The sequence below is a fragment of the Xiphophorus hellerii genome, chromosome 16 (assembly GCF_003331165.1).
Source record: "Xiphophorus hellerii strain 12219 chromosome 16, Xiphophorus_hellerii-4.1, whole genome shotgun sequence".
Lineage (NCBI taxonomy): Eukaryota > Metazoa > Chordata > Actinopteri > Cyprinodontiformes > Poeciliidae > Xiphophorus > Xiphophorus hellerii.
In genome coordinates, this window is record NC_045687.1 from 7,520,508 (window position 1) to 7,548,478 (window position 27,971).

A 27,971-nucleotide genomic window follows, 5' to 3' on the forward strand; every position below is an offset into this window, starting at 1 on the left:
CAGTGCCATGAGATGGTGGTGCGTGGTCAGCTTCCAGCATGCGAGGAGGACCTGCTTGCCCTGGCGGCCCTCAGGCTTCAGAGCCTCATGGGCGACTTCAGCACGCACTCCCCCTTCCCGCCTCTGGACGAGCTTTTCCCCGGTCACATGCTTGAAACGCGGGTTCTCATGTCGCTCTCGGCCCCGCAGGCGGCGCCCCCCTGCCAGGGGGGGGGTCAGGACTGTCCCACCACGCAGCGGTTCCCTACAGGCCTCCTGGCCGGGACGCTGTGGAGCCACTCGGCCACGGTCGCTCACAAGCAAAAGATGGAGAACGACAAGCGCCTGCGCAGCCGGCTGAAGGAGGAAGCAGCAGTGGTGACGACGGCCATCTTGGAGCGTTGGAAGGGTCTGGCTGGGTACAGTAGCAGGGACAGTATGGCTGCCTACCTCACAATTGCACGCCAGTGGTCGGGTTTTGGATGCACTCTTTATGAAGTGGACTTTTACATTGTGAGTATTTTGATGGGAGTCGCTTGAGGTTTGCCCATCTGGAATTGCTCCATTCTCTCATTTTTAATATTTTTTTCGTGTGTGTTTGTAGAGTTCAAAAGGGAATTTCTCTCAGAAACTGTGGCTGGGTGTCGCTGCTACATCTGTGTCCATCTACAAGCAGGGAGAATCAGAGGCCTTGGAGTCCTTTCCTTATGGCCAGATTTGCTCTTATGGCGTATCTGACAGCAACACCTTCAAGATCACAGCTGGCGATCGGGATCTAATATTTGAAACCAGCAAGGTAAGGTGGCACACACATCCCAAGTCTGCAAACGCAGGGTAATAAACTCTACTCATCTCCTTTGCAGTCTTTGCAGAGACAAGGAGTCTTATCAGCAAGTTGCGTTCTTCAGTATAAGAGAAGAGGCACACTGTCTTCTCACCATACCCCCTCTCTCCCTTCCAGCTCTTTGACCGACTTAAAAAACCCTCGTTATTTCAGTCTGAATCGAGGGCACACAATCTGCCACCTCTGTCTAATGAGTTGTGACCACCACAAGTTAAACTTCCTGGTATTAAATGCCGTCGGGGCTGAGCTTTATTGCTGTGGTTAGATTAAAATATTAGGCTAAACATTTCTCAGAACTGTGGATGCTCTTCCAGAAAGACACCCCCTCCCCCCTGTTGAGAACAAATCTTGCCTTTCACTACACTGACTTCCTTGCATCTTCCCACACGGAACAAAAAATCCCTCTGTGATCTCTCATGAGGCACAAGAGTGGCTTTTATTTATTTATTGGGCTCACAGGCAAATTGGAGTGCAGCTCAGTAAGACTTCTTCTTTTATGAACCTAAGTTCTTATAGTGGTGTGACATCAGTAGGAAGGGGTTTGCACCACTGGGCACAGAACATAAAGGTGATTTGATTATCTCTACAATTTTAGCGGCTGAATGAAAGGATTATTGTTGGCCGTTTTACTCAGAGCTGTTCTTTTGAGGGGACACGTTAACAGAAAAAATTGTTGTAACAGTTTTTATTGGTCATGTTTATTTAGGCCAAGTAAAAATTTACACAATGTTCTCTCAAACTAATATATACAGATTTCAGTGTCTTACAAAAGTACTCATACCCTTTGATATTTTTTCCCATAAACACAAACTCAAAGCCATATGTTTTAGAAGTGTAGAATTTTACACCTAATTAAAAAAAAAATAAGAATGTGAAAACTGTGGCATGCAGTTGTGTTCAGGTCCCCTGGGTTAATATGTTTGAGAACCACCTTTCAGTTGGTAAATCAGCAGTTCTGTGTGGGATGCTAAAAGCTTCAGGTGTTGTTTAATCACCTAATCCTGCTTCAAACCTCTTCATAACTTTCTTCCTGACCTGTCTGCTGTGTTCCTTGTTGTTCATAGTGCTTTTAGTTCAATAATGTTCTCAAAAAAAGCATCGAACTGCCTTCACATCTGGATTCTATAAATAATTAGGTGAGTTCTGATTGAACTAATTTTCTTTAGGGTTATCAGATTTAAAGGGATTATATTATACATGCCACACTTCAGATTTTTATTTGGAAAGAAAAACTCAAAATAGCTACTTTTACTTTACTTCATAACTATGCACTACTTTGTGGTTATCTAACATAAATGTCTTAATAAAACACATTGAAGGTTGTGATTGTAAATTGTCAAGACGCAGACAAATTCAAGGGTTATGAGTACTTTTGCAAAGCTCTTGGTCAAACTAATGATATATTTGCACAATGTTTCTATAAAGGGGTGTGCACTGCATGTCCTCAATAATTGCTAAATATCTGCATCATCTGCTTCTGGTCATTTTTCAATCAGTTAGATGACATAATCTGTCTCCACCCTCCTGTGACAGTGCCAGACACTGAGACTGCCACCAGTTTGACCTCTCTATGTCTCTGCTTCTCTCTTCTCTTTTCACCACAGCTGACTGAGATCATGCAGCTCATGAACGCCTATTTCAGTGCCATCCATCGCCAGCGAGGTAAAGGAGAGGATGCAGACACCATAACCTTCACTGAAAGCACAGACGTGGGCTTCCATCACCTGGCCCCGACACCGACCCCCACACTTCTGGAGCTGCCCTCTCACCCCGTTTAAGAGGAACTCTTACCCACACCCCCTCACACCATCCTCCTTCCCATGGGGAGGTTCAGGCCCAGTCCTGAAGATCCTCGGCCTCCTCCGCTGGGAATGGTGCTGCAGCCAATACAAAGAGAGGGCTGTTTTCCATCCCCATCTATGAAAACAAACTTTCCTCGAGACTTCCAGCTAAAGAAGCTGCTCTTAGAATGAAAAGCTTGAGATAGGGTGCAAGGAAGGCTTGGAAATGCACAAAAACCAGTGCCGTTACTGATGAGGTGTTGCACCTCCCACCCCCTCTTCCCACCATGCATCCATCTTTACTACTCTAAACGGCAATAAACCCAACCCCAACTGCACCGCACCCTCCTCGGTGAGATGTTGGCGTGAGTCTTACTACCACCGCAAACATTAAGACTTGCAGCGATCATAAGCCGTAGAGCTACCCTCATCAAGCCCCAGCTCAGAGCGAAAACACTACCCTCTCCTTTCGCTCTCTTGCTCTGTGGGTGCCATATTGGATTTGCCTTTCCTAGAAGGCAGACGTCCCTCGTGCACTGCTGGAAAAGTATTGAGAATGTTCAGTGACACACACACACAGCCTGACTCCCCCCTGCTCTTCATCAGTCAGTTTTCATAAGATCCCGGCTGGGCTTCTATTACCTAGAACTGTTGATGCAGAGAGGTCATGTGAACTTGGAACTGGAAACAGATGTTGGAGCTCTGCGGCTGAGTCACTCTGGCAGCAGTAACTGCACAGCCTCCTGCCAGGGTGTCAATCTGATCACACAAAAAAAACATTTCATTCATGATGCATTCAGGTTCATAAAGAAATCAAAGGATTTTTCGAGCTGTTTTTAACAAATTGCCACCAAATGCACTGATTTCCTCCCTTTGTTGAGCTGCTTGTCTTGGCTGTGGTCCTGGACATGAAACTTGGAGAACACCTAACACCTGACCCAGTGCAGGACTTTTCTGCTGAAGATAACAGGTGCTTCTTTGTTTATTTAAACGAAGGAACACCACAAAGCTTTTACCATGCCAACCGTTACCATGCAGTGCCCCACATGTCGCCTGGCATTCAAGAAAAGACTTTTCTCAAGTGGATGCTTTTGTATTATTTATGCAGATTTTTTTTTAACTTGTCTTAATTGTAGATCCAGACTTATCTTTACATTAAGTTTTCTGTAAGTGACCAGGACCATAGGTCTGTTTGGTTCTGCTGTTAATTCTTTCTAGCGCCTGTTTTTCTTCTAGTTTTCCTTGAAAAGCCAAACTTGGACCAAAGACTAATATTTTTTATAAGCTTTTAGAAGAAAAATCCAACAAACAGACAGAATCCCTAATCATCTTTAGATATGTTTGTCTTCCAAGATGAATATCCAAGAGCCTGTTGTATTTTTTTTTTGTAAGGATAATCCTAAATTCATGTCTGCTACACTAGAAATGTAACCAGTTTGAACACTTTTGTGTCTACACCACGAAAGGCCTTGACAAGTCATTGCCCTACCCCTGGTTCAGAAGCAGGTCTTTAGCTTTTTCCACTGCAGCTGCAGGCAGCTCTTAGCTAGATATTTGTAAAGGAAAAAAAAAAACTGCAGATGTTCTTGCTTAGTATTAAGCTTGTCTGTAAGCTGCATGGTACCTTTTTTATGTAATGTGTATATTTAATTGCACTATTTTTAACTAACTTGGGAGTGCAATAAAAACTATAAATACTGTAATTAATAAAAATAAATACCCATTTTACCTTATTGTCAGTGGTGCTTCATTTCCTGAAAGGAGGTTGGGGAGGAATATGTGTAAAATGTTTGAAAATGTTATGTAAAATCAGCTTTGAGCTTTATATGGTTAGAACATCATTCCCTCATCAAAGTCATGCTAGTAATGTTTCTTTGATTTCTTGAATGTTTGAGGAAACATTGACTCTCCTATGGTAGTTATTGGAGGTTGCCTTAACAATTATTCTTACAAAGGGCTGCCTATTTCCACAAAGCTCTTCCTTGGAGCTGCAGTCTTCCAACTTCCCCCATGTCTTCCCACCTCAGCTCCTTTAGACTAGCGGCAGCAGCAATTGGCAAACACTTGGTGGAACTGTAAGTTTGCTGAGCCTATCATACAAACTACCTTTCCGTCAAGAATGGTTGTAAACAAAACGGAGCAAGACTAAGAGTTTCTGAAAGAGACAGAGGCCAATTTCAGGGCTTCAAATTGCTAAGTCAAATTTCTTTTAAGTTATGTTTGACATATGCAGCATTTTCATAACTGACGGTAATAAGTTACTTGATTGTGCCACAGCCATGAGTTTGCAATCTATTGAATTCTGCGTTTTAAAATTACAGAAAGGCAAATTTCAAATTTAAGTTATGCTTGAAATATGCAGAATTTTATAACTGAACATAACAGTTTCTTGACGGTACTACAAAATGGCACTTTGTGCCTGGAAAGTACACAATATTCCCCTTTAACACTTTTCTAATAAGCTATGTTTTTGTAGATAAATGCTGCCGTCTGACCCCAGCAGTACATCTTAAAGTTTCTTCCTAAAAAGTTCAGAGTGAAAACAATATCAGCTAAAGCAAGCATTGCTAAGTGCCACTGCGTTCCACGCAGTTAATGATCCTTGGCTGAATTACATGAGCAGGCGCTGGTACACTATGCTCCAGGTGAGAGGAGAAATAATGTTACATCACTTTGCAGATGACAACAGGAAGAGTAATATTTCCATACAGCTAATAGTGCCTTTAGAAGGTAGAAAAGTACAGTAATAGAAAGTTTATTAATCTTACAGGTCCAACAAAAAGCAATAAGGAACAATACATTTAATACTCAGAGAACAAGCTATTCTTTGAAGCATATTTACAGACAAGTTAGAGGCTTTACACTTGTTAAACTGTTACTTTAAAAGACAAAAGCTGTTTAAATTGAAGTTATTTTAACACTAGTCAGAACAGCTCCACATTCTTGTTTGTCATGAACAGTGATAACTTGAGCATTGTGAATCAGCAGCAGACGGATGGTACAATTCACTGTGGAAGTAAGAAAGATGAGGTATGGCGAAACTTACATTAACCATCACTCTTATGCAGCCTATAGGTAGTGGGCGCTTCTAGAAATAATAAAAAAACAAAAAACTACTGAACTGTATAAAAATAGAGAAAAACAAGGCAACAGGTTGTTTAACATTGGCAAAATACAGGTGCAGTACAGGAAGCTAATGTTTTAGAGACAACAGTAATTGATGCTTTCTGTAATTACTTGCAATATAACTTGAAATTAACTATTCATTAGGAGAAAAACTTTTATATCAACTAAGATTAGGAATCTCCAAAACATAACAATCCAGAAAACACTTTGGTTAATAAGTTCTTAACATTAATCACTGCCTCTTAACCTATAATTACATGCTATAACCTGCTAATAAATAATTGTCAGAACAGCAGCTATAGCCAGTTATGGTGCAGAAATTCAGAACAATGGTCACTGCTCTTGTGTGCCCCATGAGATATAGTCGGGTCGTGTCGCTGCTGTGTACTCGTCCACCAGCTGCTGGACAACCTCACGAGAGTTGTCCAGCTCATCAAAGTTGTCCTTGAATATGTCCTCTTTGCGGAACTGTTCCAGGAAGGCCTCGCGCTTTCGCAGTTTGTCATACTGCCTGCAAGTTCGCTCGAAGAGCTAGAACAGCAAAGAATGAGGGCAAAACTATAATCAAAACCAGGAAGGATTCAAATTCCTTATCAGATTTCTTTAAAATCTACTTTCTGTTTTGATTCTCTTCTTTAAAGACAAAGAAAATCTGATGCAGACTTCCTTGGCTTATTAATGAAGTAAAAAGTAGTGGTTGTTGCAACTTAGATTAAATAAATCAGATGGTTACAGAAATTTGTTTTTTTTTTTAGCTTAACAGTTTTTAAACCAGTGCGATGAAAAAAAACAGTCAAACATTTAAAACAGACAGATGCTTATGAGAATTCCCAAATATCTTTACATCATTACATACTAGGGAACAGTAAGTCTGTGCTGAGTGCTTACAGAAGAGATGCTGGTGTGGTTGGCCATCATCAGGCCGCTCACTCTGTGAGCCGAGGCCAGGTATGGGGACCTCCTGGACAAGGCCACCTGGATGCTGGCCGGACCCCAGGGAATGAAGTTGGCAAGTTTGCGCTCCCGGATCCTTTGGAGGCTTTTATGCACCTAAAGAAACAATGTTTGTTTGTTTTTTTAATGCAACAAATAACACTTTTTCGTTTTCAGCTACCCTACCTGCGTGGGGTCAACTTCTCCCTGGATGATATTGAGGATAGCAATGTAGCAGTGACTGGGCTGTCTCTCTCTTCCAGTGGACACCATCACATTCTTGGGTTGCAACAGCCTCCTCATCACATCCAGCACCGTTGTCTTCCTCACACTAGCAACCTGAGACGTGGCTTCGTTAGTGCTTTCAATCCTAACATCTCGTGTAGTCTATTTCATCTAGTGAAATATCAGCTACTTACCGACTGGTCAGTGGTCAGTGGTGTGTAACCCGTCATGAGGAAGTGGAGACGGGGAGTGGGAATGAGTGAAGCGATCAGACCAATCAGGTCATTGTTCATGTAGCCAGGGTAGCGTAGCGTAGTTGTGCTCGCAGACATGATTGTAGAAACCTAAAATGTTGAGACATCTCAATGCAAAGCTTTGACAAAAAATTAACTATCTATCCTAAGAAAAATAAAACAAATACGTTTTCCAGTCAGGCAACATACCCTGCCATGAAGCCAGGGACAGTTCCAAGAAAGCAGCAATTAGATTTGGTGTACAACTAACCAACCAAACACGTTTGTGAATTCTTAGTGAGTGTCAAGTGTCTCTTCAAGTGCGCCGTGTTTCTGTATGTTTTGTGATGATCGAAAACACCCTTGGAGACAATTAGCTGAACCTCAAATGAAACTGACATCTTACTCACCAGCTGATTAATCTGGGAGAAGGAGGGGTTCTGGATGTGCAGCCTGTCTGTGGCAATGCGATTCAGAGCAGTGTTATCCAGAACAACCTGATGGACAAGACGGAGCAATTAGAAAGCAAATAGAGACAAAGCAAGTCAAGACACAAGTCAATATACTGCTATGCTTTTAGGAGTGAGAAGGTACTGCAGTAATCAGAGAAGAAGCAGCCACACAGTGTGTCATTGTTAGGAAAGTAGAAGACATGCAATAAATTGTACGGTCGCAACAGGGAGACCAATTCTAGGGCTAGATTCTATTAACTCTCAGGCTAATTTCATCAACATTAGGTTCTTATGCAAGACCCTGGAGGAAGCAGGCATTAAAGAGGAAATGCCATTAGACTGCTAGTGCGTCTGTGTCTTAATACAATCAGATATTTAGAAGTCAAATTTAATAAGTTGCATTTGCAAGACCTGAATACTTCTATGTAATCTGTTTATTAGTTTGCTGCACAAGAAATTAGAAAAGTCCCAGATTATTTTACATAAAGGAACTGCGAAGATTAAAAGAGAGACAGCTGTAGTGCTAATGGAAAAATTGAGAGAATGTTTGCTTTATTCAAAAGTTAAGTTGGCCAATAATTAACGATTGGTTATGAAAGCTGAAGGTGTGTGACTCGTATGACCACTATTAATTTCTGTCATTTTTTAAAATTAGTTTTCAATATGCAACTCTTTTGTAAATTTGAAGTTCAACATTTTGCAGATTCTAAAAAAACATTGCATAAAATTAACTAAGAGCAGTTTCATCTTTAACTTATTAAAAATACTTTCTTCATTTTGGATCCCAGCCAACAGGAGAAACTGTTCAAGAGTGTAACAGTGAAATAATCAAAACAATAAACAACTTTCCACGAAAGAAATGCCTTGTGTGCACATTTTATCTTGAAAGAAAGGGATAATAATCGGCATTCCCACTCGAGCGCTGCTCACCACGCAGTCTGCGTTCTGGGTGAGCCTCTTCAGTGTGAGCAGCGAGTTGTACGGCTGAACAACCACGTCACTCATCTCATCCTGGTTTGGGAAAACAGAGTAGGTCTGTACCAGCTTCTTTGGGTACCTGTGGAGCAGGAAATATTTTATTTACACACACCAGATCCCAAGCCAAATCTAAAGTAAGTAGCAGCAAGTAAGTTGGAGGAGTGTTTGTGGACCTGTCGTTGAGTCTTTCCAGCAGGTACGAACCCAGTCCCGACCCGGTTCCCCCGGCAATCGAGTGACAGAGGACAAATCCCTGCAGAGACAAAGCGTTACTCATTACCAGCACCCTCGAGCTGCAGCATGCACCACATGCGTGTAAAAACCTACAGTTGACTCCAGTGGTGCAGAACAGAAAAGTGTGTGGGTGAGCAAACGCCTCGCTTCCTAGGCAGTTATATAAATGGTAGCAGAGCCCCACCTCGCAAATGGGCTTCCTCCTCACCCCCCTCCTACAACCCCCTCAAGTCAGGCCTGTAATACCTGCCTTCAACATTCGCCCCAACTATTATCACCAAACACACTGCACACCACACCCTGCTAACACACACATGCCAACAGCAGCTCGGCCCACCTTCCTACCCAGTGCACACATGAGTGCGCACACTAAATAATAATGTGGGCTCATAATGGGAAAGGAGTTACAGAAATTGCAGACCTCTGAGGGGAAATGCGAGTGTTATTTTACGAGAGGCTGGAAGCTGAATTGGGTTCACAAAAAAATAAAGAGGCTAAGAATAATAGAGTGGGATGGCTGGGATTTAGCTGGTTTTAAGAGGACAGGCTCTGGCACTATTTTAGGATGCTGTTTCCATTAAGTCATTTACGTCAGGCAGACTGCTGAGGCGCAGCAATCTGCCTGAGTAATGTCAGGTAGACCATGTCACTATTCCCAACAGAAAGGCTGAGTCAATGACAATAATTTAGATAGGAAACACTCTTAAAATGATCAAAATTATAATGAAAAGAGTCAGGGGCTATGTACACCACTACAAAAAAAGTTTGTAAAGCTACAAAACAACAAAAGAGAAAAATGGGCCAAATGTGGATAAATAAGAGCAGAGAGACAGAAAATGACCACAAATAAACTCAAAGTGATTACAGAGACAACAAAATGACCACATAAAAACATCCCACAAATCACAACAGCTTACTTAGTCTAAACTGTTGCTATTCTTACGTCCATCCATCCATTACATGTTGCTATTCTTACATGTTAAGACTAAATTAATCCATCACATTAACTGTAAAACATGTAACCGACAGTTTTCTTAATGTCTGAGCTCAGCCTCACTGCTCTTGAATGGTCTGAATTAGTCAACAGACTATACAGTTGTGGCACCGCCACACAAAGATATGCCTTTATGTTTAAAATCAGAGCTTAAGTTTCCATGCAACCACAGTCAGTCAGAGTGACCCCAACCTCAAAGACACTAAGTTACACGTGTTGGACTTGCCTCCAGGCTGTCACTACCGTCTGCCTCTCGGTCAATAATATCAAAGATGTCTTCTTGGATTTTTTTGCCCTGGGAAAAAAAAGATTTCAAGTGAAAAATGATTTAATTTAAACTGGATTAATGAAATTAGCTTAAATAGATATGATTTCTAAACAAAACTGACCTGTGAGTATCCACTGGCCCAGTTGTTCCCAGCACCTCCACCATGCTCAGACAGGTAGATGTTCTCTGGATTATACAGGTTTGCATACGGGGAGTTGAGAATTGAATGGATCACACGAGGCTCCAGATCCAGGAGGACAGCACGGGGGATGTAGTGCTCGTCATCAGCCTGAAGAGTTTGATTAACAACCAGGATTAGTTTAGAGATGCAACACAGTCGTTGTCCTTGACAGCACTGCTGGGTTCTACTTTTTTATATGACACGTATGCCACCTACTGGAAAATAGTGGTGGTGCATTTGAGGGCCATAAATATAACCAGGTTGAACAGGGCACACATATTCTCAACACATAATTAAAACATCAAGAGAACTTGTCGTGTTCAATCAGTACTTGCATAGCTGCAAAACAATAAACGTGTGAATGAATGGAGTGAAAGAGATGACTAGAACAATAGGAAAAGTATCATTACTACTTGACGTATCGCAGCAACATTGTTTTACTTAAGGACATTCCTAATATCGACAAATTAAATTACTTTTACTTATGAACAGGAGCAATGTAAATCTTAGCCATGGCCCCAATAATCTAACCATGCCCAAATATAGCAGTGAAAAAAAGTTAAGTCTACAATATCATCTATAGCTACCTTCGATGGAAAAAAAACATCTCTTGTATCAATGTGAATACATACTAACATTTCTCGGCAGAAATGTACAACATATAATATGTTTTAAACGAGTTTCACATTTAAAACAGAGTCACCGAAATAAGTTTTATTAATGGTGTAGTTACCTGGTAGAAGAACACGTCCTTCCTGTCCGTCCCTTCAGTTGCAAACTCCTCCACGATACCCTCTGGACTGATGCCATGCTCTGCACACAGCTGCTTCCAAAACTCGAAGCCGACTATAAAATACAAGAAAAAACATGGATAAATGTCTTGCATTAAATAGTGTTAAATACATTTAATAGATCATTACAAGTAGAAAAAAAACACATAAGCTGATATCTATTTAGCATGCGCAGCTAACGTTAACTCATCTCAGTTGAGTATCCGTTAGCCGTTAAGCTAGGCTGCAATAACGTTAAATACACCGAAAGTTTCACTAAAGTATCTTCACATTTAGCTTCAGTTTCCTTTACCATTTAGAATACTGCACAAACACTTTTTCGTTTTGACGAGCAAACGAAAAAGGTAGAAAATTTGCCAGTGATAGACTACAATACAGTTTGCGTTGATGAAGCAAGTTAGCTATTATTTTCCGTTACATACTTTGATTTCCACACTGTCCTAGCTGAAGGGTTATAATTTCCCGGGGCATGTTCAATCTTCAGTTGCTCCTTCTTTAGCTAGCCAGCAGACAGGCTAGCTAAATTTACAATAACGACTCTGCAATTCTCTCAGCTTCGACACTGAATCGCCATCAACAGCCCGCTCCTTCCCGCTTGGCAGTGGGTCCGCTCCTTTCCCGTTCAACAGGGGAAATGGCGTGACCTCGAGACAAGTGTAGACGATTGAGATTACTCGAAATTTTTTAAGCATTATTGTTGACAGTGAAATCTCAAGCAAATATAGAAAATATAAACAGTCATTTGATGATTACTTCTTGGTAAATAATGCACCTAACCAAACCGAGATGGAAGCATTCTTTTTATTTAATTTTTTGCCACCAACTTTTCGGTGCGCCAACATTTAAATGATGCGGACCTTTGAGTATGACGTTGCAGGCAAGCCTCTGGGTTTACTTGCGTGCTCCCCCCTTTTTTGCTGGCAAATAAATCTCCCGAAAAAAAACAATGGAGACTGTAAATTTAGACTGTAAATTATGTTTTTATTGTTAAACAATGTGGCAGGTGCCGCAGATGGCAAAAGCTCAGCAGAAAAGTAGATTTTCTTAATAGGTGCCCACCGGAAGTAGTGTTAGAGTTTATTTTTGGACACTTGTTAGGCATTCCTTCTTTTTAATATCACTCCCACTCGCATTGTTTTTCCGAAAATAAAGAAATGAATTCTTTTTTTTAAGTTACCCTCTGTCCATGTACATGATACCTACCATTAGTCATGCTGAACATAGAGAACGTAAATGTATGGAAAATTTAACAACGATAATACTTTAATATACTTAAACATTTTGACCATCTAAAACAATTGTGACTTATTTTAAGCTCCAAAAAGGAGCCCTTTGAAAATCGACATCTTATCCAAATATACAACAAAAAAAGACCAAGGCTGATTTCTTTAATTAATTAAATTCACGTCAAGAATGAATTGAATTAACAATTTTAAAAAAGATAATTCAATTCAGTTTTGAATTGAACTAACAATTATTATTTTGAAAGTGAACATTAAATTTTAATTTAATTGTGAGTTGACGTGTAAACAATGTAAAGAAAAATTGCAATGCTTCATATAACTTGTGTTCCTTTTCAACAATATTTTTGAAATGTGTAATACTGTCGACTTCAGTTGTCTGAAAGGCATCGTAAACAATATAATCCAATTTTACCTGAACGCACCATGACGCAGTTGTTTCTGTGGATTCTGATTGGTCCGCTATGCAGTCGGAAAAACAAGACACGCCATATTGACTATTTTTGAAGAGAAGTGCTACATTTCTGGGGGAAAATGACTAAATAGTAAGTGTCAGCGTCTTATACAATGTTTCAAATTTGGCTTTTTATGTAATGATTACTTTTAATATAAGGAGATGTCTAATTCTAAACAGTGAGTACGATATTTCAAGTGGCCTCTCTTGCTGTTAGCCCTAACCGTTAGCGTCAGTGTTGTGAGCGAACTAGGCTCCGTGGCACTGTAGTGTTTCATCAAGCAGTTTACCTTTTTCCACTTTCCTTTATTTAGTCTTTATTTTTCAGGCTGGTTTTTGTCAACGGCAGACTCTAAGATGGCGCACACTGGGGCTACAGAAGATTCCCCCATGGGGCATTGTTCCTCCGAGCAAGGGTCTAGTGTCTGCCTGCGGAGTCGGTCGTGCTCCAGTGAGAGAGACGGTCATGTGCGGGCTGTCAGAGTGGCTCTTCTGCCCAAGCTGGGACCCTACGAACCCGTTTTGACCTACCTTCAGTCTGTTCTAGTGTGGGAAAGACCCTTTCACAGTGTCCTCCTTTACATTGTTGTCAACATTGTATTCTGGTAGGTTTCCATCTCATATGAAAATATGCACGAGTGTATCCTTCCACATTGGTGTGTGTGTGATAGTTTTGCAGAGACTCATTTCCTGACATGAGAATCTGCCTGCAAACAGGCGGTGAAAGTGTTTCACCTGTCATTTCGAGCATGTGGCAGAGTACCGCTCCTATTTATGGTCACCACAACTTTGGTCATAAAGATGATCTTAACATTTTTACTTTTTATAACTTAAAATCAGAAACCTACTAATTTCTGGCTTTAAATTTGAAGAGCATATAACTACGGTATTTTCCTGTGAATAACTCAGAAGATGTGATGACCTTGATAATACTTGAATTATAAAACTTGCTGCAGTGTTACATGCAAAGAAAGCATGACTGGCCACAGTGCTGTTCAAGCTCAGCCATTTTGACTTTATTTGATTAGATCATTCACAGTTTCAAGGCCTTTCTGTTCTGTTTTACTATTGCTTCAGCACAAACCCCAGTAGTGCATTGCAGCTTCAGTCTATCTCAGTAACTCTTACTTACTGTTAATTTGTTGATCATGCTTGTATTTCCACTTAAATCCCAGCAGTCAGCACATTCTTCAAGGTAATCTTCAGGTTGGCAAAACCCTGCAGCTCTGTTTGGATCAACACATTTTTGAGTTCTTAAATTAAATCGTCATTGAGAGGCTTAGATTAATTACTGTGAGCCCAGGCAGTGTAAATAAGTTGTGGGGGGAGAAAACTGTGTGTTCTTGTTGGAATTGCAATTTAAATCCACAGTCTGCAGCTTTTTATTGATTGAATATGTTCAAGTTAAAAATCAGAATTGAAATTGATGCACTGCAAATACAGAATTAATACGGTACCTCAGATCAACAAGTCTACCACTTTCCCTTAGTTTAAAGCTAAAACAGTCACAGAAATAACATCAGAACGGCAATTTCAGATAAAGGGTTCTCAGATTCTGATAATAAATACTCTTGGGGGAAAATTGATTCAAAAGACACCAATTTTCATTCACTGGTAACTGCAAATTGTTATAATAATCAGAGTCAATTCACCCGTATGCAAATAATCATTTAGAATGTATACAATTTTCTTAAAATATATAGCACTCATATATTCTTAAATATATTTAAGAATATATTTTCTTAAAATATATAGCACTATGACTACTATTACGTCCGGTGAATAGCAATGTTTTATTACACTGCCGAAAAGGGTAAATACTAAAAACTGTTTAATTAAGAGGGCTGTTGCTGTGGAACATTTTAGCATCACAGATATTTACAAATGTGCTCAATTTAAGGCAACACCAAAACCTATCTACCGTATATGTTCTAGAGGTTCTTTGAAACTAGGACATGGAGGATTGTCATTAGGAAAAAAATGGTGCCCAGTCCTTCTCTGGTCAGGTGAGCTCTTACGACTCTTAAAAGATAGTATTCTGATTATACAGTGTTTTTCCATTTTGTTTGGGGAAAAGATATATTTTTATTCTTTCATCCTTCTGAATCAAAGTCTCATAAGGGGGCTTCATAAGGGATTTGTGGTCCAGTGAATTGTGCACAAAGTGAGGTAATCTTCTCCATTCAGGCTTCTCTGGTGATGAATTGTCCAGGATTTTGTGTCTGCTTTTCCCTCCAGGTTCTTTGCTCTGACGTCACTGCGGTTGTTGTTCCTGCTGGCTATTGGCCTGGCTGTGCTTGTGTTTGCCGATACCTGGAGGAATAAGATCTGGCCAAAAATTAGAGGTGCTGGGTTTTGCTTTAGTGTGGAAGATATTTTTGCATAATTTGAACAGACTATTAAATAGACTTATACCAGATATGTGTGGAATTAATTATTTGCAGTAATCATTTTAACTTTATTTGGATAGAGATTACACAAAATTTTCAGTCACAATATATTGTATCTATTGTATTCTCAGATTATATTGATATTAACTGTGTAAAACTGTTTGTTGTGTAAGAATGATTTTTCTTTCTCTCTCCACAGTCAGAAAATTGGAAGAATCAGAAAATGAGAGGTTTGTTTTAATCCTTTTTTACATAAGTTATTACTACAGTATTTCTCATTTCAAAGCATTGTCTGTTTCTCCAGCTGGGGTCTGGTGCAGCCCGGCGTCCTCAGTGTGCCTGAACTGTGCCACCACTTAGCAGAGGCCTGGGTCAGCGCATCGGTTTTCACATCCACTATGGCGCAATATAAACGACAAAATCCTGGCAATGTGAGGATAACACCTGAAATAAGTTGATGAATACATGTGTTACCTCCTGTATATTCCCCTTTTAAAAGCCATCTGAAATACCTATATTTGGATTAATTATCTTATCATGAGTCTGCAAAATATTAATTTCCCCCATTCTCTTTAAGCTCTTGATAAATGCTCAATAGGTCAATGTTTTGCAGGACCTCTGACCTTTAGCCATATGTGTTTGGTTTTTCTGTGACAGTTCTGCATCCTGATCTGTGGAGTTTTCTTCTGTTTGGCTATGATTGGATACTACATTCCTGGATTAGTGCTCTCCTACTCTGCATGTAAGTCTCAGCAATTTACCTAGTTCTGACTATAAAACGGCATGCTATTATAAGGTCGTGTTGGCAGGGAATCGTAGCCTGACCAGTGTGATTAAAAATGCATGGGTAATGAAATCAGATCTGTGGGGCCGTGGTTCCAGGGTCCACTCAGTGAGGTGATTAAAGCTGGGACGAGACATACAAGACGGGAGCTAAGGAGGTCAGACAAAGAGTGGGCTAATCTGCTAACCTTCAGGTACTGAAGGCTGCACAGCTCAGCAGGGTGGAGCAATCTACGGCAGCTTGTTTGCTGCATCTTCACACCTTTCATCTACAGCAGTTTGTTGCTTTACGCAGACTAATGGGCATGTGATTGTCAGCAAAGCAGATCTGTTCCAATCTAAATTTAAATTCTGAGGAGAACATTTTTTCCCCTGTCACGCGGACCTAACAGAAATATTCCCTCCTGTAATGACTGGTGATCTTTTCCCTCCCGCTGTAGTGTTGGCAACTCTCCTGACCCCATTGGCTGCCTATCACCGAGTTTTTCAGTGTGTGTATGTCAAGCTGGAGCCATACCTGCAGCGACTGGACTTCAGTGTTCGTGGACATATGATGTCAAAGCCCATTGATAATCAGTGTAAGTTGTATCTAAATTTTCCAGCCATTTATTTATTTTTTGCCTACAAATGTAACCCTAAATACATAAAAATGAATTAAAAACTTCTCTCATATCATATTTCAACAATAAGCACACTAAAGTAAACCCACCTGCACTTATTCTAGATCAAGCACAAGTCAATTCACTGAGATCAGAGGCTGTGTGCCTTCAGAGAATGCAGCTGGGATTGTGGGATAAAAGGGGCGGAACTTATAAATCACAGCATTCACCTGAATAACTGAATAACATCAAAATAACCAAGCTCTTCTTATAACTTCAGACATGCATTTTTCATGTTGATGAGCTCCAAGTCTTTGAGATAGGAAGGCCTCATTGCCATCACCCTCATCTGTAGGTTCCTCTAATGCTTCTCAATCAGATTCAAGTCATTACTGTGGCTGGACTGCTTCAAAATGTAAAATGATGTCCTGTCTAAACATGTTACTTAAGTGTCAATATATAAAATTTAACTTAAATGGCAGGTGTATGAATAATTATATATAATAATAATAATTTTAGGCGTAACTGTAGGTGTGCTTACAAGACAATGTGTCAGTCTGTGTTTGGCAGTTGCCAGGAGAACAAAACTTGCCTAACTGCCTTGCATAGCCGTGTAAAGTTTGGTGCAGAAACAAAGCATGGATTGTATAGAGCGGTTTCAAAAGTTGGGCTTGGCATCTTTGTTCCTGTGAAATTAACTCTTAATGCTTCGGTAAACCAAGAAAGGTTGGACAATTTCATGACTCTGTCAATTCTTGAAGCAATGTTCATGAGGACTTAAGCAAGCTTGGTATAGAGCAATTTGACTCCACAGAGCCCTGACCTACTATATCCAATAAGATACCTTTTGGAGTATACAGAGAGGAGACTCTGAGCCAAAGCCTCTCTCCCAACATTAGTGTCTGGTCTTAAAAATACCCAAGAACAATGCTAAAGCTGCAAAGGGTGAGCCAATGACAAGTTAAAACCTTTTTAATGAAAATATGGTGCCATGAATGTTTATGTAAAGGCAAGTAACACAAGTCTTTTGGCAAAATATGGGGAATCTCCACTACATTTGACTGTGCCACAGACTATAAATCCAATAAAATATGTTGAAATTTGTGGTTATAAATTGACAAAGTAGGGAAAAGCTTCCAGTGGTATGGTGATATTTACAAGCCACTGAGATGGTCTGTTTCTTTCAGATGTTACTTCATCTAATTCACAACGTAAATAAAAATTATCTTACTGTTTTCTCACTGTTTTAAAGACTTTTTTACAAACTGTGGTGACCAGAGGATAAATTTAGCGGAAATAGTTAGTTACTATCTGTCTGTTGTCCTTTGCAGTCCTGCGAAGGTCTATACGTGGTGCAGCCTCCGATGAAGCGAGTGACAGTGAGGAAGAGTTGGCTGCGTTTTGCCCAAAAGTAAGCCTGTTAACCCTTCAACCTCCTCTGTAATACTGTTAAACTAGAATGACTTACCTGTGAGTAGTAACAAATGCTTTGCACCTGCTCAAGTCACTTTGTTTACATCAAAGCTAGTGAGAAAGTATACAGAAAAACATTTGTTTTTCTACCTGCCACTTCATCTATTTCAACTGTGATGAATACAGTAGCGTACCAGAGCCACTTCCTGTTGAGGTCAGGAGCATCAAAGAAAAAAACTTGCAAATAGTTTCATGAGTTTGCTTTTTGATTTTTGAAAAGGTTTGAGATCTACAGCAAGCAGAGACTGAAAGTGAATTAGTTGATTTAAAATGTTTTGCTTGATTGCATTAAACATCTTCTTTGCCTCTCTCCTCCAGTTTGATGATGAGGTTGCCGCTAAAGAACTTGCACTGACTGATTCGGAGCACTCTGACGCTGAGGTGTCCTACACTGACAATGGAACCTTTAATCTGTCACGGGGTCAGACTCCACTCACAGAGGGCTCTGAAGGTACGCTTAGCTATCTTCATTATATCTTCCCTGTCTTCTGCCTTCTCTCCTCTAAATTTCAGTTTTTTGTGTTAGATCTGGACAGACACAGTGATGCCGAGGAGTCTTTTGCTCAAGACCTCCCAGACTTCCCGTCCATAAACCCTGACGCCACTTTGATGGACGACGACGACGACACAAGCATCGGGCTACCTAGCCTAGGCCTGTCTGGCTTGGCGAGTCACCGCGCCTCGGTGCTAGACGTGGACGCACATCTGGACTCTGACCAGGAGGATGCAGAACTTTCCCTCAGTGGCCTACTACCTGCCTCAGATTTCAGCGGGGAGATAGCCGGAGTCATTGCCAGCAACATGATCCAGGCGGCGCTAGCCGGGGCATTGCAGCCTCGGCCTTCTGTCACCCAGCGTACACCAGGCCACCCTAGGGCCGTTCAGCACAAAAGCTACCGCAAACAGTCCAGCTCTGAATTTGACACAGACTTGGACGCAGAAGACTTTGAAATGCTAGATCAGTCTGAACTGAACCAGATGGATCCATTTGGAGGAGGAGAAAGTTCAAAACGAAGCGAGAGTCAGGGGTCTAATTTCTTATCAAGCCTGCTTGGTAAACCACAGTGAAGAGTTTGTGCTGCTGTGTGTTCGTCCTGCTAGGCAGAATCTAAAATGTTGACCAGCGTGTGAGATAAATATAGGTTCCAGCAGTCCTGCTTCTGGTAGGAAACAATTTCTCACTGTGAAGTATTTCATATTTTTTCCCTTTTCCTAATTTTCTTTTCTTTCCTGTTCGACTCCGATCAGTGATAACTTTTTATTCGTAGGCTGAGCAATAGGAAATACAGCAACAAAAATACAATGAGACATTTGATACAACAGCATTGTCAAAGTGAAAAATTACACTCAAAACTTACAGGAGTGCCCATTAAAATTTTTCTACTTTTGAATCGATAAAAACAGGGCTTTTTAACATAGGACCAAATGTAACATTCCTGTTGCTTGAGTTGAGCCATGTTTAATACATACATTTTTACAGCATTTAATGTTAGTTTATTAGGTCAATACAGTAGTTATTCATCTTTCAAGAGACAGCATTTCATTGTAGTTTTTTGAAACGACATAATTATAGGAACTTCAGCATTTCTGTTGTTGTGGAGGCTTATTTTACCCCATATTACTGTCTTAACTGAGCCAGTAAAGTGCTGTTATATTTTATTTTAGTTATAAGATTTTGTTCTAAGGCAAAAGTTATTCACTGTTTATGTGAATAAGTATACAGCTGTTTTCATTTTCCTGTCCTTTTCCTGCTCTGGTTTCCTCAACCTTTTTTTAATTTGGAACCATGTTTACATCAAAATTGTATAAATGCTGATCTCCCTCTTTTTTTTAATGGTTTAAAGTGATTTTGTATAGGTCTGTCTGATTGTTCTTTATGTTGACAAAAATATGGCACTTTAAACCAGAAAAATTCAGATTTACTGAATCTTCTATGCTGTTTTAATAGAAAAACAATTGTTCTTTTATTCTGAAAATTTTATCCTGTTTAGAAAAGTTTTCAGTACTATTAAACAACAACAACAACAACAAAAAACAGCTAGATTGTCTTTTATGAGGCTGAAGTTGGAAAAACAATGCACTGATTGATAGCTGAGTTGGATTTCTTTGGCTTGTTATATTTGGGTGTTAATGTTCAGTCAAGCTGCTCCATGAAAAGTTAAGTCCTCAATATTCTATAGTCTGTTAAGTTAATGTGCATAGTATTGTATTTTCTTCTCCGTATCTGGTTTTGATATATTTTGAAGTGGAAAATACATTGAATAAATTGTTTGGAATTAAGTTTGGCTCTTGGATTGTTCTTTGACACAATGAAATACCAAAAAAGACACAAGAGGTCAAAAATACCTACATAGTATAATTCTTATTGATGTTTTGTTAATTTAAAATGAAAAAACACTATGGAAATGGAATCTTCTAAGACTTGAATATTGAAATTTAAAGTAAAAATGTGAATTCCTTCTATATTGTGACTCCAGGGGGGCGTTCTTAGTACCGTTCCTTTCAGAGCAACTAAAGATACAGACGTCTTACAACGCTTATTTTTTTCGGGTTTAGTACCTACAACTTAAAGATCTAAGCCAACCCCACTCGGTTACAACTTTGAGACAAATACTGGCGAAACATTATTCGTTCCTCTGTCAAAATAATATCACTTTATATCAGCTAAAAATTCAACAGAAGATCTCAGATTGACTGAGTGAGTTGGAATTGTATACTGGTGTGATACCTCTTATAAAATAGTCGATCTTTTCCGTGACGCACAGTTTCCGCGAAACTCAATCTGAAAAGCTAATGTGAACACGAAAATGAGCAAAAAAGACAACGGTAAGGAAAATAAACTACTTCAATTTATTTTCGATTGTTTTTAATCCCACACAACTTTTTACCTCGCGTGGAGGATGTAGGTGTTTCACAGAAACTTCGAAATAAAGTGCAGCTAGGTTAGCATAAAGCTAACGTTAGCTAACCCGAACAACAGCTTGTTGCGGGAGAATATCTGAAAGAGGCACTAATGATTATGAGTCATAAGATGTGATGAAATCGAGCAAACTCAAACATAAAAGTGTATCAAGTCTATCACAATGGCATCTATCTGCACAGCCTTAATAGTTTTTTTCATTACAGGAGCGTCTATCATCCTCGCCTATCTAAATGAAAAGAACCGTCCCTACAGTGCTCAGGATGTCTTCTGTAATTTGCAGAAGCAGCATGGGTTGGGCAAAACTGTGAGATCAATTCTTTATCTTTTTTTGTATTTTTCTGATTTCGTGATTTTTCTGGGTCAAATTACCTTACATCCAGTCATCTGTAGTCAATTCCTTTAAATGTCAGTTTATGCATTTGAATTACTGATTTTTTTTACAAAAACCACAAATGAGTATAAGCATTTTAGTGTAAAATATTTATACTTATTTAAAAATACTTAGTTGTTCTCACCTTAGTTGTGAGATTAAAAATATGGTTTTAGGGAAAGGTAATGAAGCATTTTTGGCCACAAAGATGTTCAGTTGTAAATCTACGGAGGGCACAAGGGAGAAATCTTTAAAACTGTATTGTTTGCAACCTGATGATAGATTAACTTGCTCCACCAGGCAGTGGTCAAAGCCATGGAACTGCTGGCTCAAGAAGGCAAGATAAAGGAGAAAATGTATGGCAAGCAAAAGATTTACTTTGCCGATCAGGTTAGTCTGTTAATCTAGAATGTTTCATTGCTGTAGGCAGGGAGATGTCGTCTGAACCATTTGTAATCTCACCCACAGTCTCAGTTCAGAGATGTGAGTGATGCAGATCTGAAGGCCATGGATAAACAGATTTCAGAGCTCAGTGCAGAGGTGCAGACCCTAACACAGAGCTGCAGGCAGCTAGATACAGGTAGACCGCTCTGCTGATTCAGATAATTTCAAAAAACACTACTGAAGACATCATGATTATGCTGTTCAGCCCAGTGCAGGAAATACAGCTGAAATGAATTTCTTTGTGCTATGCCAGAATTGAAAGAGCTGAACAGCTCCCTCACAACAGAGGAAATGATGGCAGAAATCCAGGAGCTGAAAGCCGAATGTTCTGGTTACAGAGAACGTCTGGAGAAGATAAAGTCAGCTACAAATCACGTAACACCAGAAGAAAAAGAGAAGGTGTTAACCACTTTAAAACCTCAATTAATCTCGTACTTTGGTTGTTCTGCATTTCTTGTAAAATGTGGTGTGTTTGTTGTAATTTTTAGGTCTATAAAGAGCGTGATGTTTATGTAAAAGAGTGGAAAAAGAGGAAGAGATTGGTAGTGTATTTTTGTCAACAAATCAGTTTAAATTTGCACGTTGTGGTGAAGGAGAATTGCTTTGGAAGTGCTAAAATAGTTTTGTTTTTCTCAGGCTTCAGACATGATGAATGCCATCCTGGAGGGATATCCAAAGAGCAAAAAGGAGTTCCTGGTAAGATGAGAAGGAAGTAATTATATCCATTTTCCTCAAATGTTAATTGACTGGCAATGCTTTTATTTTACTACAGGAAGAGGTGGGAGTGGAGACAGATGAGGACTGTAAGGTGGCGCTTCCCACCACCTGAAGAAAACAGCTATACAGCTACTGAATCAGATCAAGCCTGGGTAGACTGAAGCGAAGAAAACTGATCACAGCGATCTAATCCCAAGAGGAAACTTTATTTATAACACGTTCTTTGAATAAATACGAGTTTAACATATTCTGAAATGGAAAACATAGCTGAAAGCATTTATGTACATCAGTATTAGCTAAACAAATCACAAATGTTGAGGCGTTATAGAGGGATGCTCATCACCTCAGAGGCAACAGCGGTTTGTTTTCCAATTTTATAACCACAAAAACATACCTGAGTTCACAAGAGTTCTACATATTCAGGTTGAGTTGTGAACAGTTTACCAACTGAAATATTTTTATTTTTGTTTAAGATAGTGATATATCAAACTAATGCTTGACCACATTTTTAAGAGTACAAGTATATATGTTTATTGTAATTAAAGTGTTTCATGTTGACTCAGTTTCTTTTCTCTTGCCACCTTGCACTTTTTTTCCTCCTAAAAAGGAAAATAAAATCAACACATTATCAACGTCCACTGCATGTTTAGACACACGTGTCGTCATATACAAGCCTTATAAAACCTCCAATTCTGTGTTTACGAAAATAAGACAAGACTTTGAATGGATCGACTACTTCTATACAATCTTAATTAGCGTAAGCTCAATGAGAGCATTGAGATCATTGCAAGTGGATTTATGGCACCTGAATTAGACTTCAGTGGTATCTAAAAGTTACTAGTGATTTACCTTTGAAATCGAGTTCCTGAAAATAACACAAAATTGTTTAAATTCAATGACTGAAATTTATCATCTATACGTTTTTTTTCATCGAGTACAGAAGTGTTTTGACAGATGAATAATTTTTAGGGTCTAATATTTATGATAGCAGTGATTGAAAAAAAACCTGTAGTGGTAATCAACATACTGATCATAAAAGCTCACACAGCAGATCTATACATTTACCATAACAGCATTACAACAACTTATTCTAGTGATGTTTCATATAATTAAGTTTAAAAAAAGGCTTATCAAAGTCAACACTTGATGTTTAACATCATCCTGTAAATAACTTAAATTCGTTCACCGAGCTGTGGCACAGTTGGTTAACATTTACAACATGTGTTTTTCTGCTTTGCCCCCATTATAAAGCTACGCTTCTTTAAACATGGAGCTCCGTCATAGTAAAGAGTTCATTCAAAGCAAGCATCAGTGATGGAAATTCTGAGGCATGCATGCATATGGCATGCTCCTGAAAACAGAAGAGCTTGAAATACTCATAGCAATCCAACAAATTTCAGGAGTGACTTGTTTGTGTGCAGCAGCACAAAAAGCTCTCGTTCAGAATCCAGCTACATGGTCACTATTGACGAGAGAGAAGAAAAGCTGTGACCGTTCTGCTTTCTTACTCTATTAATTAAGATGCAGCACAAACATCACCATCACTTCATTCGCGTCAAATAAATGACTTCTCATGGTGTCTCAGGTAAGCCAGGTAGATTTGCTCTGAACTGAATAACTGACTTGATATGAGCATCTATTTGTCTGTAGGCACACATGTATATATGTATATGGCTACCATTTAGATTATGAAACTAGGCAAACTTGGGAGGAGGACCTGATAAGACACTACTTCCTGCGTCGTTTTGTAGGAAGCTTTTTATTCATACGTTCCGTTTTCTGTGCTTTGTTCAAATTATAACTAGATGTTCTCTGCACGCCACATTTCACTTAAAATTGCGTTTCCTCTGCGTTCCTTAGAAGTTTGAGATGGAGCAAAAAATACACTATAGAGATGTAAATTCCCAACAGCAAAGGGGTCACAAGGCAACCCTATTTAACTGCTCAAGCCAAGGCAACCTTTCATCTTTCCCCATAGCGTTTGACGAGGTAATCTAACAACAATCCAGGAATCTCTGATGAGCTGAAGTCATTGTGAGGACTGTGGCAGATTGACGTTTTAATTCCATCCTGGGAGGCAAAAGCAAGTTAAAAGTCAATTTCTGGAAGTTAGCCAGAGGTTTCCCCTCAACTAATAAAGCTGGCCATTGAGCTGCCGGAGCACTCCAACAACAAACTCCCGCAGCGTCTGAGAAAGAAAAGAAACATGGTCACTCCCTCTGCAGATCGATGTTTTGCTTTGTGCAGCATCCGTCCATAAGAGTCCTTACCTGTGGCTTGCAGTGTTCCTCGATCCAGCTAAAAACACAGGCGGACAGTTCTTGGAAGCTGCTCATTGAAACAGAATTACTGAAAGACACGAACAGCGAGTCCATGATGTTCTGGAAGATGTTGAACTTGACCTGGTCAGAGACCTGGTCCTCTCCCTGCTGTGGGTTGTTCTGGTGGGCCTTCACTATGTGCTCATAGTTCCTGGAAGGAAACAAGCATCTTATTTCCAATTTAGTAAACAATTGCAGCTTCTGTGTGGGTATAACATAAAGATTTTCACAGTTTAAAAAAAAAAAATCCTATTAGGATTTACACTTTTCAATGAGGAGATTAATTGCAATCAAAGCTAAAAAGATGTTCCCTCTTTCCCCATGATCAACAATTATTTTTAAATCTAAAGTCTTATGGCAGTCAGGATTTTATGTCATCTTTTTTCTAGATGAAGGGAGATTTTATGTTGTAAAAAATAAAAAAGATATAAACCACTTCCTCACGTTTTCATGATCTTCAAGGCCATCACTTCTTTCCTTAGGACAGAAACTTCCTCCTCTTGCTTCTTCTTTTCTTTATGAAGAAAGTGGATGTAGTCGATTGCTGAAACAATAAAACAAACACTTGGCACAGCAGTAGGATGTCAATTATGAGTTGTTGGCAATGCTGCTTCTCCCTTTTTATTTATCATGGATAAACTCAGCCATAACAAGATTTCTATACGACTTCTTTTGTTTGATGCTCTTTTTTTAACTCTTGAATTCAATTAAAAAGCAATAATTTTAAAAGTTATGAAAAGGTGTGCAACTAAAAAAAAAAAGGGTTTTCCCATCAGTTAAACCTTTAACATATGGCTTTTGAATGGTACTTAAAATTGAGCATCATCATGAAAAGGTCATTTATTTCAGGAATGCAGTTCAAGAAGTTAAAATAACAATATCCAAAAGTATTTATTATGAGGATAAAACTCAGTCATTTTGGCTGTAAAGGTATCGCTGCATACAATCAGAGCTTAAAAAACAACAACAATGCAAGTACAAATATTATTGTAAAAAATTACAAAAGGCACAACATAGCATCAGTTTTTGTTTTATTTCTTTAGCAATAACATTGCTGAGTTAGGGGTGAAACTACATTTAACACAAACAGAAACTGTTTTCTGAATACATAAAGGCACATCGGCTCACAATTCATAAAGTATTTGTTGGTTATTGCTTACTTTTCTGAAGAATAGTAGCCTTGCTGATCTTTTGTGCTCCGACAGCAAACTCAGACTGCTGCTGACAGGTTGGGACTATTCCCTGCAGGTCATCATAACCTTTCTGGTGTTAGAATGAGAGAATAAAATTAGAAACTTCTATAATATGTGAAACATTTGATAACAAGGGGGGGAGGATCCTGATGTGAAGTTACCTTGATTGCATCTCTGCGCTTCTGCTCAGCTTGTGTGTGTGCTTGTCTCCTTCGGTCTTTGTATGAGTCTTTATACGACGTCTCATGCCTATAGTCGCTGTCTTCATCATCTGTTAGGGAACAAATTCATTTTTATTATAGAAACATGTCTGTAGTATAGATCATCAGCAAAATGAATCACCAAGACGGAAAGCACTAAGAACCCTTTAAGTCAAATTTGAATTTATTCTTTCATATTTTTCCAAATTCAATCAAACCTCTACATTTTTTGCTGTGTCTTTTTCGGTTTTGGACATTTGAGTATGAGCTATCAACCTAACATTTAAATATGTTTAATGCTCTTATAGCTAAAGTCAGGGATTTTTTTCTTAGTAGATGTTAATCTTAAAAAATATTCAAATTATGCAAGTCTGGAAAATCAGACTTTGTATTTTTACCACTGGTATCCAGACCTGCAATTAATTCTATGCATTTTCTGATTTTTCAAGACTGGGCAGGAACCCTGACTATTTGATATGCTTTGCAAACTCTAAACATGTTACACATGGACTGTAAATAGCTGTAAGACAAAATGTTAGCTGTTAAAAAGACAATACCTGTATTTGGAACTGAAGAGGCACTTGTAGAGCCGATACTGTTTGCCCTGGACACAATGCTACCTTTTCTGGCAGTATCAGTGAAGAAACCTGAATAACAAAACAATAGTTATGAGAAAATTAAAAACGAGAGAGACAAGAGATCACAGAGAAAAGATGACATATGTCATGTAAGAATTACTCACTGGTGTCAAAGCCATTGTCGCTGAAAGCCCCGTCTGTCTGCCCGGCCATCACCAAGTAGCAAAGAAGAAATAAAATATAGAGTGTGAGGTTGAAATGATAAGAGGAAAATATGTGCTGTCCTAAATATGTTGACAAAAGAGCAACAACAAGCCATTCTAAACCCCCCTACTGAGCAAAAGCCTGATTTGTCCATTTTAAGTACAACAGAAGATAAACGATGTGTCAAATAGGTTTTACTGCTGGATGTAGGGCAACGCAACACAATGGGTTTATTGCCTGGTTGTGTTAGCCCAGATTTTCCACTGCATATGGTGGCAAAAAAAAAACCCCTGAGAAACTCTGTCTACTGTTAAGAGCTCCCTTAAAAATGAATATTGTTTGACAAAATAGGTTTAAAACTCGGTACAAGGCTCAAATTTCATTAATATAAGATCTACAACATTCTTTCGTCAGCAATAGAGTTTGCACACTAAAATTAATGCAAATAAAATATAAATATTAGATAATAAGAACGGATACAATAATATTCACAAAGAAACGGCTTAGTGTGAGACGTATCAAGCAAGACGAAGTGGCCATTTAATAAGTCAGACTCTTCAAAAGCCTTTCAACTTCACTTAAAATCGATATTTTAAATATAGTTTAACGCATTAGTCGTTTTCTTCTTTATGGAAGACAAGCTAATTCACAAGGAAAAGAATATTAGATAAGAAACACGAGTTTTTCCTTTTAAGTCGGCTTTGTTTACTTTGCTAGCATGTTAGCCATCTGTTCCAATGTTACTGAACGTGATGAAGCTAACGCTACATTAGCAGCGCCGTTCAAACTTCAGCATTTCCAAACAGTTTATTAAACATTACAGATGTCACAGTAAAAAACAATGAGCGGGAAGCTGAAAAGTGGTCTTTAACAGTGACTTACCTTCCAGGGGTCCTCTGGAGACGTGGTTGGATCCGTCATTTTGGAATGCTAAATAAACTAATAGTGTGGCTGCCTTCAGGTGCTGCTAAGAAAATGAAAATAAAAGTGCCAAAATAATTCAAAAAAATTAAACGTTAACCAGTAGATTGAAGTCACATTTCAAAAATGTGAACATTGATG

At 39.2% G+C, this 27,971-nt stretch overlaps 5 protein-coding genes across 7 annotated transcripts in view; 3 read left to right on the forward strand and 2 right to left on the reverse strand.

The window, feature by feature from the left end:
• The window catches only part of plekhh3 (pleckstrin homology, MyTH4 and FERM domain containing H3), a 37,797-nt gene extending 33,460 nt beyond the window's left edge, over positions 1 to 4,337 (forward strand). The window contains exons 11-13 of the mRNA XM_032587250.1: positions 4 to 492; positions 584 to 775; positions 2,428 to 4,337. Of these exons, the coding sequence (XP_032443141.1) occupies positions 4 to 492; positions 584 to 775; positions 2,428 to 2,601 (855 nt within the window). The 3' untranslated portion in view covers positions 2,602 to 4,337. The remainder of the gene's footprint in view (positions 1 to 3; positions 493 to 583; positions 776 to 2,427) is intronic.
• Positions 4,338 to 5,343: 1,006 nt separating this feature from the next.
• Positions 5,344 to 11,632, reverse strand: tubg1 (tubulin, gamma 1). The gene is made up of 11 exons (XM_032588219.1): positions 11,442 to 11,632; positions 10,962 to 11,074; positions 10,169 to 10,336; positions 10,006 to 10,074; positions 8,725 to 8,804; positions 8,504 to 8,630; positions 7,532 to 7,618; positions 7,083 to 7,232; positions 6,850 to 7,002; positions 6,619 to 6,780; positions 5,344 to 6,261 (listed from the first exon to the last, which is right to left on the reverse strand). Exons 1-11 carry the CDS (start codon positions 11,488 to 11,490, stop codon positions 6,064 to 6,066), a joined length of 1,356 nt encoding a protein of 451 aa, XP_032444110.1. The 5' UTR covers positions 11,491 to 11,632; the 3' UTR covers positions 5,344 to 6,063.
• Positions 11,633 to 12,690: 1,058 nt separating this feature from the next.
• retreg3 (reticulophagy regulator family member 3) lies at positions 12,691 to 20,239 on the forward strand. Of its 2 annotated transcripts, none has more exons than XM_032587864.1 (10): positions 12,691 to 12,805; positions 13,043 to 13,319; positions 14,953 to 15,059; positions 15,304 to 15,334; positions 15,409 to 15,535; positions 15,762 to 15,846; positions 16,328 to 16,465; positions 17,818 to 17,897; positions 18,278 to 18,410; positions 18,486 to 20,239. In XM_032587864.1, exons 2-10 carry the CDS (start codon positions 13,072 to 13,074, stop codon positions 19,025 to 19,027), a joined length of 1,491 nt encoding a protein of 496 aa, XP_032443755.1. In that variant the 5' UTR covers positions 12,691 to 12,805; positions 13,043 to 13,071; the 3' UTR covers positions 19,028 to 20,239. The 2 variants fall into 2 exon arrangements, with proteins under 2 accessions (XP_032443755.1, XP_032443754.1); XM_032587863.1 differs by having other exon boundaries at positions 12,725 to 12,805; positions 13,029 to 13,319.
• Positions 20,240 to 20,498: 259 nt separating this feature from the next.
• Positions 20,499 to 22,971, forward strand: psmc3ip (PSMC3 interacting protein). 2 transcript variants are annotated; one of them, XM_032588057.1, is made up of 8 exons: positions 20,499 to 20,785; positions 21,086 to 21,186; positions 21,553 to 21,642; positions 21,721 to 21,832; positions 21,950 to 22,095; positions 22,185 to 22,238; positions 22,333 to 22,392; positions 22,469 to 22,971. In XM_032588057.1, the coding sequence occupies exons 1-8, from the start codon at positions 20,767 to 20,769 to the stop codon at positions 22,523 to 22,525; spliced, it is 639 nt and encodes a 212-aa protein (XP_032443948.1). In that variant the 5' UTR covers positions 20,499 to 20,766; the 3' UTR covers positions 22,526 to 22,971. The 2 variants fall into 2 exon arrangements, with proteins under 2 accessions (XP_032443948.1, XP_032443949.1); XM_032588058.1 differs by lacking the exon at positions 20,499 to 20,785 and having other exon boundaries at positions 21,093 to 21,186; positions 21,531 to 21,642.
• Positions 22,972 to 23,012: 41 nt separating this feature from the next.
• Positions 23,013 to 27,873, reverse strand: mlx (MAX dimerization protein MLX). The gene is made up of 8 exons (XM_032588056.1): positions 27,792 to 27,873; positions 26,870 to 26,906; positions 26,685 to 26,774; positions 26,089 to 26,198; positions 25,895 to 25,997; positions 25,179 to 25,278; positions 24,684 to 24,885; positions 23,013 to 24,601 (listed from the first exon to the last, which is right to left on the reverse strand). The coding sequence occupies exons 1-8, from the start codon at positions 27,828 to 27,830 to the stop codon at positions 24,545 to 24,547; spliced, it is 738 nt and encodes a 245-aa protein (XP_032443947.1). The 5' UTR covers positions 27,831 to 27,873; the 3' UTR covers positions 23,013 to 24,544.
• Between the last annotated feature and the right edge of the window lie 98 nt (positions 27,874 to 27,971).

Coding starts and splice junctions, on each gene's coding strand:
- tubg1 (XM_032588219.1), bottom strand. CDS start 11,490: ATGCCCCGGGAAATTATAACCCTTCAGCTAGGACAGTGTGGAAATCAA. Junction 10,337..10,961: donor AGGACGTGTTCTTCTACCAG/GTAACTACACCA, acceptor CAAACTCTTCAG/GCTGATGACGAGCACTACAT. Junction 8,631..8,724: donor CTGGAAAGACTCAACGACAG/GTCCACAAACAC, acceptor CCTGCTCCACAG/GTACCCAAAGAAGCTGGTAC.
- retreg3 (XM_032587863.1), top strand. Junction 15,060..15,303: donor GATCTGGCCAAAAATTAGAG/GTGCTGGGTTTT, acceptor CTCTCTCCACAG/TCAGAAAATTGGAAGAATCA. Junction 15,335..15,408: donor GAAGAATCAGAAAATGAGAG/GTTTGTTTTAAT, acceptor CTGTTTCTCCAG/CTGGGGTCTGGTGCAGCCCG.
- psmc3ip (XM_032588057.1), top strand. Junction 21,643..21,720: donor AGATTTACTTTGCCGATCAG/GTTAGTCTGTTA, acceptor TCTCACCCACAG/TCTCAGTTCAGAGATGTGAG. Junction 22,393..22,468: donor AGAGCAAAAAGGAGTTCCTG/GTAAGATGAGAA, acceptor ATTTTACTACAG/GAAGAGGTGGGAGTGGAGAC.
- mlx (XM_032588056.1), bottom strand. CDS start 27,830: ATGACGGATCCAACCACGTCTCCAGAGGACCCCTGGAAG. Junction 26,907..27,791: donor CTCCAGAGGACCCCTGGAAG/GTAAGTCACTGT, acceptor ATGGCCGGGCAG/ACAGACGGGGCTTTCAGCGA. Junction 24,886..25,178: donor GCCTTGAAGATCATGAAAAC/GTGAGGAAGTGG, acceptor GTTTCCTTCCAG/GAACTATGAGCACATAGTGA.